Source organism: Pelodiscus sinensis, chromosome 19 (genome assembly GCF_049634645.1).
Source record: "Pelodiscus sinensis isolate JC-2024 chromosome 19, ASM4963464v1, whole genome shotgun sequence".
Taxonomy (NCBI): Eukaryota; Metazoa; Chordata; order Testudines; family Trionychidae; genus Pelodiscus; species Pelodiscus sinensis.
In genome coordinates, this window is record NC_134729.1 from 25,387,338 (window position 1) to 25,398,013 (window position 10,676).

The window sequence follows — 10,676 nt, forward strand, 5'->3', positions numbered from 1 at the left end:
ATCCTACATGTTCTGGTATTCTCCTGAGTTATTTCAGCAGGGATTATTCCCCTCCAGTTTGCTGCCTCTGAGGTGATGACCCATGGAGAGTGTCCTGTCTGGGGTTAATCATTCCCTAGGCAGAAGGCTCTGGCTGACCATTGGCAAGGCACTGGGCCACAGAGCCTAGGAGAAGCCCAAAGTGAAGCAAAGTCCCGAAGAGCTTCTGAAAGGCAATTCTATTCACAGAAGGTTCCAAAATTTGGTTTCAATAGGAACAAACCCCCAGAATGTTTAGATTCTCCAAATGGGAATGGCACCCAGCTCCGGGCTGGTGGGCTATAGACTGGGAGCCCCGGGTTGCCAACAACCCACCAGGCAGGTTGCCGCGGTATCAAGTGGGGAGGCTGGTAGAAAGCCAGGTAGGCTTCTCTCAGAACCGTATCAAGTTCTGTCAGACCTTCAGCAAAACCAAACTGTCCATGGTTTTGTCAGACATTTTCTAACCAGCTCTGCTGCGCTCTGAGGGTGCGCCTACACAAAGCCATGCAATTTGTGCTACGCAAACTGTGTAGCTTATTTGGAGTGTATTTTGAAATAACTCGCTACTCTGGAATGCCCCTTAACCCTCGTGGAACGAGGGTTACTGGCATGTCAGAATAAGCTGCCCATTATTTTGAAATCTATTTTGAAATAACAGGCTGCTTCAATAGATGTGTAATAGTTTATTTTGGGATATTTCCAGTATCCCAAAATAGCTCTGCAGTGTAGATGTACCCTAATTGTTGTGGTATGTTGGAAACACTCTGATTCAGCACCTTTTGCAGGCTGCATTTGCTCTCTGATTCAGTGAAATAAATGTCTTCTGCTGGTAGGGTGAACAGCAATCTTGCTTCCTCTCAGCTCCCTTCCCTGGCCCCAGAGCCCTCTTGGTTGGATTTCAGGCCTAACACAAACCCTGTAACCCAAGAGCAATGAATCCTGCACAAAGATGCTGGCCTGTTCCCATTCTTAGGTTACAGCAAGCAGCTCTTAGGCAGATCTGCACTCAGCTCTAAGGGGCCTTGTCTGCCAGCAGCAGCCTTCCCTTCATTGCTATGTCTGGAGAGCAGCATTCTGCTTTGCGTTTTCTAGTCTGGCATGCCTCTCTGCACAGGCAGATGTGGTAGCACCTTGTAGGCTGGGTTAGTGTTTTCAGCCAGATTCTATGAGGCCCCATGAGGAGTTGCAGTTGTAAAGCCCCAGGTTCATTTATAGGATTCCCTTAATGAGAAGCAAACACGCCACAGAACAGTGGCTCCTATTTTGCTCCCACACATTGGGATGGGTTAGCTCTTGTGCTGCTGCCTAATCGCCTCTTTGCTCCACTTCCTGCAGTGGCTGAAGGATCCTGGCCCTCGTAACGAGAAGAGGACCCTCTTCTGCGACTTGGTGTGTTTCCTGTTCATTACTCCCCTGGCGGCAATCTCGGGTTGGCTGTGTCTCCGTGGTGCCCAAGATCACCTGCAGTTCAACAGCCGGCTGGAAGCCATCGGACTCATAGCACTTACTATTGCACTTTTCACTATCTATGTCCTTTGGACACTGGTGAGTGAGCTGCGCCGTGCCGTGCAAACAATTCTGTGTCACCTGGTACGTGAGCCCAGGGCCCAGTTGTGAGTTATCATCCCTTGTGCCTGGAGCTCAGTTGTGGCCGAGTCGGCAGCTCTTCGATAGCTGCCCAGCCCAGAGCAAATTGTGGGCTCTTCCCACGAAAACAAATAAATGACATTTCACAATGTAACTTGCTGAGGCTATTGCCAAAGAGTTCCTGTCTGTGCCTGCCAATTCACTGCTTCTCAGCAGGTGTGCAGCGGAAGTCAAAAAAGCAAATAGGATGCTAGGAATTATTAAAAAAAAAGGGACAGAAAATAAGACACAGAGTATCTTACTGCCCCTTTATAAAACTATGGTATGCCCACATCTTGAATACTGTGTACAGATGTGGTCTCCTCACCTCAAAAAAGATGTTTTGGTATTAGAAAAGGTTCAGAAAAGGGCAACTATAATGATCAGGGATTTGGAATGGGTCCCATATGAGGAGAGGTTAAAGAGACTGGGACTTTTCAGTTTAGAAAAGAGGAGACTGAGGGGGGGGATATGATAGAGGTCTATAAAATCATGAGTGGTGTGGAGAGGGTAAATAAAGAAAAGTATTTACTTATTCCCATAGTATTAGAACTAGAGGACATCAAAATTAGTAGCAGGTTTAAAACTAATAAAATAAAGTTCTTCACATAGCGCACAGTCAACCTGTGGAACTCCTTGCCAGAGGAGGCTGTGAAGGCTAGGACTATAACAGAGTTTAAAAAAGAGTTAGATAAATTCATGGAGGTTAGGTCCATAAAAGGCTATTAGCCGGGGGAAGGAACAGTGACCCTGGCCTTTGTTTGTCAAAGGCTGAAGATGAATGGCTGGAGACAAATCGCTTGATCGTTGTCTTTGGTCTACCCTTTCTGGGGCACCTGGTACTGGCCACTGTCGACAGACAGGATACTAGGCTAGATGGACCTTTGGTCTGACCCAGTATGGCCCTTCTTATGTTCTAATGACACTGGACTGCATTAGTAGGAGCATTACCAGCAGATTGAAGGAAGCGATTATTCCCTCTGTTCAGCCTGCTGGGGCCACATCTGGGGTATTGCTTCCAGTTTTGGGGCCCCCACTGCAGAAAGGATGTGAACAAATTGGAGAGAGTGCAGGGGAGGGCAGCAAAAATGATGAGGGGGCTGGAGCACATGACTTATGAGGAGAAGCTGAGGAATTTGGGCTTATTTAGTCTACAGGAAAGAAGAGCGAGGGGGGATTTGATATCAGCCTTCAGCTTCCTGAAGGGGGTTCCAAAGAGGATGGAGAGAGGCTGTTCTCAGTGGTGACAGATGACAGAACAAGGAGCAATGGCCTCAAGTTATGGTGGGGGAAGTCTAGGTTGGATATTAGGAAAAACTATTTCACTAGGAAGATGGTGAAGCGCTGGAATGTATTACTTGGGGAGGTGGTGGAATCTCCATCCTTAGGGGTTTTTAAGGCTCTGCTTGTCAAGCCCTGGCTGGGATGATTTAGTTGGGGTTGGTCCTGCTTTGGCCAGGGGACTGAACTAAATGACTTTCTGAGGTCTCTTTCCACCCTAATCTTCTATGATTCTCACATGCCCTTTTGGTGTAGTGTGTGCAGCATGGGCCGTAGAAGTGGACAGACCAAGTCTGACATTAGTATGGTGACTGGTATGGTTAGTGACGTGGGGAGAGAAGTAAGCCCAGCTTTTCTGTGTCTTCCTGCTTTCAAATAAGAAATATCCCAGGATCTCGGCACTGGGACAAGCAATATTGTGGATAAAATAACTGTCCGAGACCACCTTGGAGCATAGGACTCTGCACTCCGGCCAGCCTGGTCTGGCTGTGTGATATATCAGCAAGAGCTAGTCAGGAGCAGCATTGCTATGGCAAGGAGGAAAAGGAGCATTAGCCTGTAGAATGGTCTGTGGATCTCCCCTCTTGGAGATTGATGGGGTCACTGACATTCAAGTAGGAAGCTACCAAAGATTTCATAAAAGTTCTAAGAAAATGGCCAGGGGCCACAAAATGCTCTGTCCAAAAGTACGACCCCGCCCAACTGGCGGGAGCCTGCCCTCCTTTTCTCACTGGAGAACTTGTAGCTGTGAGTCTCTCATAGCAGAGCAGCTGAGTCTCACCAGAAGCACGCAGAGTCCGCTATTTAATAGAGCACCCCGACTGCTGCCTTGAAAGTGGCTGCTGCTGCCAAGGGAATCCGGAGCTGCCACTGTTTCTGGGCTCTCTGCCTCAGGTGTGTATGGGACGCTCAGGGCATTGTTACTGGGAACAGGTTCTTGCACACTCCCCACTTGCCCCTCCCCAGGGCATGTTGAGAATCGGTCTGCAATTGGCATCTGAAGGCCAGGGGGCACGTTGTATCTGCCTAACCCCACTTTCTAATGCTTAAAGAAGTGGCCAAAGTCTGTGGGATAGTTCTCAGCCTTCTTTGGTTGGAGCCTTCCCCTCCACACATGAATTCCTGCCCCTTTTCTTCACTGTTATGCCTCTCGCTGTGTTGTGGTTCCTCTGTTTTCTGTTCAGTTTCTCTGTGGGTTTGTGGATGTGGCTCTTTATTTAGTTTTTGTTCTGTCTCTCCGTCCCTTTTCTGCCCCCCAAACACACGTGCTCTCCGCTGCCGTATGCCCCAAAGGGAGAATATTGAAAGTGGATAACTGGTGTTCACAACTCTAGGCAGGCCCTCACAGGTGTGTTCCACTCCCCTTCAGCTTTGGAAACCCCCAGTCTGGGGTGAAAACTTAGCCCTAAACTCCCTACAGCCTCCTGCTTTGATAGTTTGTGGAGTCCCATGTCCATTGTCCCAGCCTGTGTCAGGGATTCCTGGTCCATTCAGTCACATGACCTGGCAAGCATCACGTGCTTCCCTTCTGGATTCCAGCTGAGTCCTGGGCTCAGCTGCAGGTCCCTCTGGGAGCAGGGCTGTTTGCAGAGGGGAAGGCCAAAGTGTAGTCATGAAAACAAGTTACTGCAAGAGCTTCAAAACCCCTGGGAGCAAGCTTGGCATTGCCTGCCTGTGGGACGGTCCTTCTAACCCCAGATCGAGTGCTCGGGGTCACTTGCACTGGTGCAAACCAAACCCAGCAAACTCTAGCCCAGGGATGTGCTCTCAGCAGCCCCACCTGTCTGCATTACAAGTTAGGGACAATTTCTGAAACTACAAAACCCAGCAGAACCCAAGACTGAATTTGCAGACAATCAGCGTAGTCCCTTAACCAAGGCCTGAAGTGCTATCCTAGCCCTGTTGGCCCAGCTTGGCCTCCTGTGGCTTCGGTGGGGCGTGACAGCAATTTGCAGGGCAAAGGAAGGCTGCTGTCAGGTCTCTCTAGCTGGTCCCAGCTTTGTTCTGTGGGGTCCAGCCATTGTGTGCCAAGCCTAGGCAGCTCAGTAATCAGCCTGATGCTTTGTTGTCCCTCAGGTCTCATTCCGTTATCACTGCCAGCTGTATTCAGAGTGGAGAAGGACCAATCAGAAAGTCCGCTTAATGATTCCGGACTCCAAGAGCTCTCGCCCTGTTCAGCATTCCCTGCTCTCCACCCAGCTCCTGAAGAAGACGGCAGATGAAACAACTGTGTGAATTACCCCCTGCCAGGCATCCTCCAGTGGAGCAAGGTGAGGACCAGAGTGGCTCTCTAGGAGCGTCGGCAGAGAAGCAGATCGAGCTGTTTCCTGGGGACAAGGCATGTGGTGGCTGCAGGGATCTGGCAAAGCGATCATCCCAACACAAAGGGACTTGCTCTCAGCGCCAGCAAACAAACAGATGATAAGCATCTGGCTGCCTGCAATGGCCCTAAAGGGCTCTGAGTCCAGAGACAGAAGGCCAGAAGTGTTTATCTGCCAGAATTCTTTCTTGAAACAAAATACATTACTTGGGGAAAAAAATCCCTCTATATATCTATATATAAATACTATTTTTAATGGCCATGCATATTGTGTTTCAGTCCTTTCGTGTGGATATAGACTTGTTCTAAGCTTCAGTATAGAAGCTGGCAGCCTGATCTCATTCAGAGGTTGACTCTATGCCATGTCTCAAAATGAGCATCTAAAGATCCTTTCTCATTGGACATTGCTAACAGTCCCGGGCTCCTTTGCACTAAATGGATTTTGAGATCATTGCAGCAGGTTTTTGCCTTTGTTTTCTGTTGTGATGGTATTGTACTTATGAGAAGGTTGTGTGTGTGTGTGTGTGTGTTTAATAATGATTATAATCCCAGAAGGAGTAAAATGATATTATACCAAATGGAGACATTTTGTATTGTAAAATACTGTGATCTTGAAATTTCACAATGTTTCAGAATATGAAAACTCTCACTTGAAACTGTGAGCTTATAAAATATGAAATTATCACTTTATTCCTGCTGTGTTCACCTGTTGGTAAAATGCTACTCCTGGGGCCATAACACGGTGACTGACTCCAGGCGCTAAGAGGGCATGAGTCTAAAAATCAAAGCATGGGCCAGAGACAGTCCTTTCAGGAGACCCTTATTTGCCTAAAACTAAAGGCTGGGAGAGGAGCTGGGGCCACCTCCTAAAGAGTAAAGTTGGGCTCTGGGTGGCTAACGTCTCCCTTTTGTGTTCTCTAAGATCAGCATGTGCATTGGGAGGTCTAACCCAGGCTCCCATTTGCTCCTGCATGCACCATACTAGGCACATGCATGTTCTGCATCCTGAGTAGCAGGGAGGGGCCAGCCTCAGGTCTCCCTGCATCGTGGCTATGGTGCTACTCTTTAGAGGCACTGACATTGCTGCCTGCACCAGTGGGGCCAACACAATTATGCTGTTAGGCTTTCAGGGCTGAGTGGGGCTCCTGGGTCACTTTCTAGTTCAGTCCCCATCACGCCGCCCCCCATGCATCCAGTTCACTTTGCAAGAGGTTTATCAAATGGCCTTCGATACCTTGCAGTGGCAGAGCTGCCAAGTGATTCTTCTTCGAGTGCTTGCTCATGTCCATTCTGATCAGGTGTACACGCGCCGCGTGCACGGATTCCAGAGCTTTTTTCCCTTAGCAGTATTCATAGGGCCAGTAGGGAGCCCGCTGGAGTGGCGCCGGTATACCAGTGCATATATACCCCTGCTGGCCCCTCCACCCCCTCAGTTCCTTCTTACCACCCCTGAAGGTAGCTGGAGCATGCTTTCAGGCTGTTAGCCTATCTCTTAGCAACTGTATTTTTTATCTGTTGTATTATAGTTCTAATTGAAGTTTTATCTAGTTAAGTAGTTGTTAAGTGCTGTAAACAGTGTAATTAGTTAGATAGGGGAGCACAGCAGGACTCTCCCCGTGAGGGGAGGGCATGCCAGGGCCCCAGGGCTTTAAACCCTGTGCTTCCTGCTCAGCCTATGCCCTGCGGAGATCCCCACTCCGACTGTCTAAAGTGTCTGGGAGAGGCCCATCGAGCCGAAAGCTGCTCTATCTGTAAGAGCTTTAAGCCCAGGACCAAGAAGGAGAGGGACTCCTGGCTGAAACTCCTGTTAATGGAGTCGGTACTGCAGCCCCAGGGCAAGGAGCGGCCTCACTCTGTCCGCAGCCCACCGTCGGCAGCACCCGTGTCGGCCAAGCACCGACCTGAGACCGACAAGGCACCGAGGCACAGATCGCAGTCCCCGGTGCCGAGGGCCTCCAAGAGCTCGAGGGGACGCTCTGCAGAGAGGAGTGCGCCCTAAGGAGGGGCACCTATCCTCTAAGGCCTCGAAGAAGAGGCGCAGCCCAGACAAGGGCAAGAGCCCGGGGCAGCCTGTGGTGATAGGAGAGGTCCGTTGTCCCTCCACCCCAGAAACCTTCGAGGCGGCCCGGGACCTCATCCAGATGGCCGCGGAGGAAGGGGAGGGCCTGGTGCCGCAGGAGCGGACCGTGCCAGCGTCGGCCTCAAGCGCCCACCCGCAGGCTATGGCTGCTGGGCTGTGGGACCCTCTGGGCGAAGGGCAGGCCTTGGCACAACAGCAGCATTTCCCGGTGCCGGCAAGGGCACCGGCACTGGAGCCAGGACGAACACCGGCCTCGACCCCGGGACCCTACCTGGCAGCACTGGCAGCAGCACCGGGAGCGAGTACGCTTGCGGCACCAACGGCCCCGGCACCTGGGCACCCAGCACCAGCGCATGGGCCCGTGGGCGGTGCAGGGCCCCGCACCGTATTATGTGCCGACCGCGGCACCACAGCCGGTGCCCCGCACGGCACCGAAGCTGCTGCCTCTCTCGGCACCGATCCCAGCTCACGCCCTGGAAGCGCCATCCTAGCAGCAGACTGCTGTGCCGGCACCGGTGGATTACTTACCGGCCTACCAGATGCAGCTGGGCACGGCAACGCCGCAGCAAGGGCCTCCACTTATGCCCCCACCGGCACCGCGTGTGGAGCACAGGGGCAAGCCATCAGCCATGGCGGCGCAGAGAAGGGTGCAGGCTTCATCGTCTCCCCCCCGCCCCCCCTCCCGGTCGGCATCGGAGTATTCATCGGAGTCTGAGGCTGAATCGGTGACATCAGCCAGATCATCGTACAAGTCCCGATCCCGCCATAGGTCTCGTTCATCGGTTAGATCATCTCACCGGGAATCGGTAGACCAGCAGCAGTGGCAGGGGCAACCCCAGTGGCCATTCTGGACGCCCTGGGCTTACCACGAAGCCCAGGGACCTCCCCCTACGGTGTCGGTGGCGAGGTCGTCCCGAAGGAGCAGCACCCCATCTGCCACCCCATTAACAGCCCCTCCGCCTGGAGACAACTCGTCCATGGTGACGATGCTGAGACCTCTGGTATGACCCAGCCGGGCTCGGTCTATATGGACATCTCGGCCGAAGGGGAAGCAGGGGCGCAGCTCGGCGAGGAGGAGGTAGTTCCCCCGAGAGAATTCTCATCGTCTTCGCCGGACGAGGCCCTGGCAGACCCCGCGCCTCATCCCCCGTCAATGGACGCCAGGGCGCACCAGGAGCTGCTCCGAAGGCTGGCAGTCAACCTAGCGGTCCAGCACAAGGAGGTCCACGAGGACCAAGATCCTATGGTGGACATTCTAGCGGCAGCGGGCCCTGGTCGAGTGGCGCTTCCACTGAATAAAACGGTGGACAGATTGTCGAAAACCTTGTGGCAGACGCCGGCCTCCATTGCGCCGACCCAAAAGGGGGTCGAGAGTCGGTACTACGTACCCCAAGCTGGGCACGAGCTTCTTTTTAACCACCCGGCACCGGGATCCATAGTGGTGCAGGCCGCAGGGCAGAAGGAGCGTCAAGGGCCCCCAGGTCCTACCCCGAAGGCGAAAGAGCCCAAGAAATTGGACCTGCTTGGCCAGAAGGCCTACGCCACGGGGGGTCTCCAGTTACATATAGCTAACCAGCAACTAATGCTGGGGCATTATGCCTTTAACACATGGGCATCAATGCAAAAATTTGTCAGCCAGCTTCCCCCTGAATCCCGCCAGGAGTTCGGGGCTATGACGGAGGAGGGAAAGGCAGTGGCGCGTACGTCCCTCCAGGCTTGGACGCAGCCGATTCAGCTGCACGCACTATGGCCACGGAGGTGGTCATGAGGCGTAGTGCGTGGTTGCAGGTGTCTGGCATCCCGCCCGAGGTGCAGACCACTATTCAGACCTGCCCTTTGAGGGGTCGGGCCTGTTCTCAGAGCAGACTGATTCCAAGCTTCATAGCTTGAAGGACTCAAGGGCGACGCTAAAGTCGCTAGGGATACACACCCCGGCCCCTCAGAGGCGCCCCTTCCAGGCTAGACCCTATCCCAGACAGCAAAACAATGATAGGGGCCGCAACAATAGCCGCCCTGACCTCTTTAGGGGTAGGTGTAGGGGCCTTCGGTCGGACTCCGAGAGGGGCACAGGGCCGTCACCCGGTCACCAAACTAAGCCCTCATTTTGAAGGTACGCCAGAGAGCAGAGTACCAGTCGCACCTACCTACCCACTCTTTGGGGACCGTCTTTCCCTCTTTTACCAGGAGTGGATAAAGATCACGTCGGACATTGGGTCCTAGATCTGGTAAAGCAGGGGTATACTATCCCCTTTCTTTCCTACCCTGCCTCCCACCCCCCCTCCCCTTCCCTCTTCAGGGACCCTTCTCACGAGACACTCCTTCGGCAGGAGGTGTCCAACCTGTTGGCGCTAGGGGCTATAGAAAGAGTGCCCCCAGACGTGAAGGGAAAGGGTTTCTACTCCCGCTACTTCCTAGTACCCAAGGCGAAAGGGGGCATGCGTCCCATATTAGACCTCCGAAACCTGAACGCCTTCATAAGGAAAGCAAAGTTCAGGATGGTGACACTGGCTTGCATCATCCCATCGCTCCAAAAGGGGGACTGGTATGCTGCTCTCGATCTCAAGGATGCGTACTTCCACATTTCGATTTTTCCAAGTCACAGAAAGTTCCTACGGTTCGTGGTGGGGCAGGACCATTTCCAGTTCACGGTCCTCCCATTTGGGCTGTGTACGGCCCCAAGGGTTTTTACCAAATGTATGACGGTGGTAGCCGCGTTTCTGCGGCGGCACAGGGTCCAAGTGTTTCCATATCCGGACGATTGGCTGATAAGGGGCACGTCTCGAGAACAGGTGATAGATCACATCACACGGGCAAGGGCATTGTTCGGGAGCCTTGGCCTCCTCATAAACGATGCTAAATCGTCGTTAGACCCCACGCAGGTGATAGACTTTGTGGGGGCCCATCTGGACTCACCCTCGGGGAAGGCGTCCCTACTGAGGGTCAGATTCCTGACTGTCCGTTCATTGGTAGTGGAGCTGAAGGAGTTTCCAACTACGATGGCAAGGACCTGTATGAGGCTCCTAGGCCACATGGTGGCGTGCACTTACGTGGTCCACCACGCCAGGCTGCGCATGCGCCCATTGCAGGGATGGCTCAAAGTAGCGCACAACCCTTTGAGGTCGCCGCTAGCTGCGGTAGTGACTATACCTCAGGGCATTCTTCGCTCGCTAGACTGGTGGAAGGACGAGGGCACGGTGTGTGCGGGAGTCCCATTCACCAGAGCATCCCCGTCAGTGCACCTGGTCACGGATGCTTTGGACGTGGGATGGGGCGCTCACCTGGGCAACCTCAGGACGCAAGGTACGTGGTCGCCAGAGGAGGTTCCCCTCCATATAAATATCAGGGAGC

General features: G+C 53.0%; 1 protein-coding gene across 2 annotated transcripts in view; it reads left to right on the forward strand.

Annotated features, from left to right (window-relative positions):
* The window catches only part of MARCHF2 (membrane associated ring-CH-type finger 2), a 48,831-nt gene extending 42,893 nt beyond the window's left edge, over nucleotides 1-5,938 (forward strand). Inside the window, exons 4-5 of one of the 2 annotated variants that reach the window (XM_075903136.1) lie at nucleotides 1,357-1,566; nucleotides 5,005-5,938. In XM_075903136.1, the coding sequence (XP_075759251.1) occupies nucleotides 1,357-1,566; nucleotides 5,005-5,163 (369 nt within the window). In that variant the 3' untranslated portion in view covers nucleotides 5,164-5,938. The remainder of the gene's footprint in view (nucleotides 1-1,356; nucleotides 1,567-5,004) is intronic. The other variant, XM_075903137.1, reaches the window with a different exon arrangement.
* The last annotated feature ends 4,738 nt before the right edge of the window (nucleotides 5,939-10,676 follow it).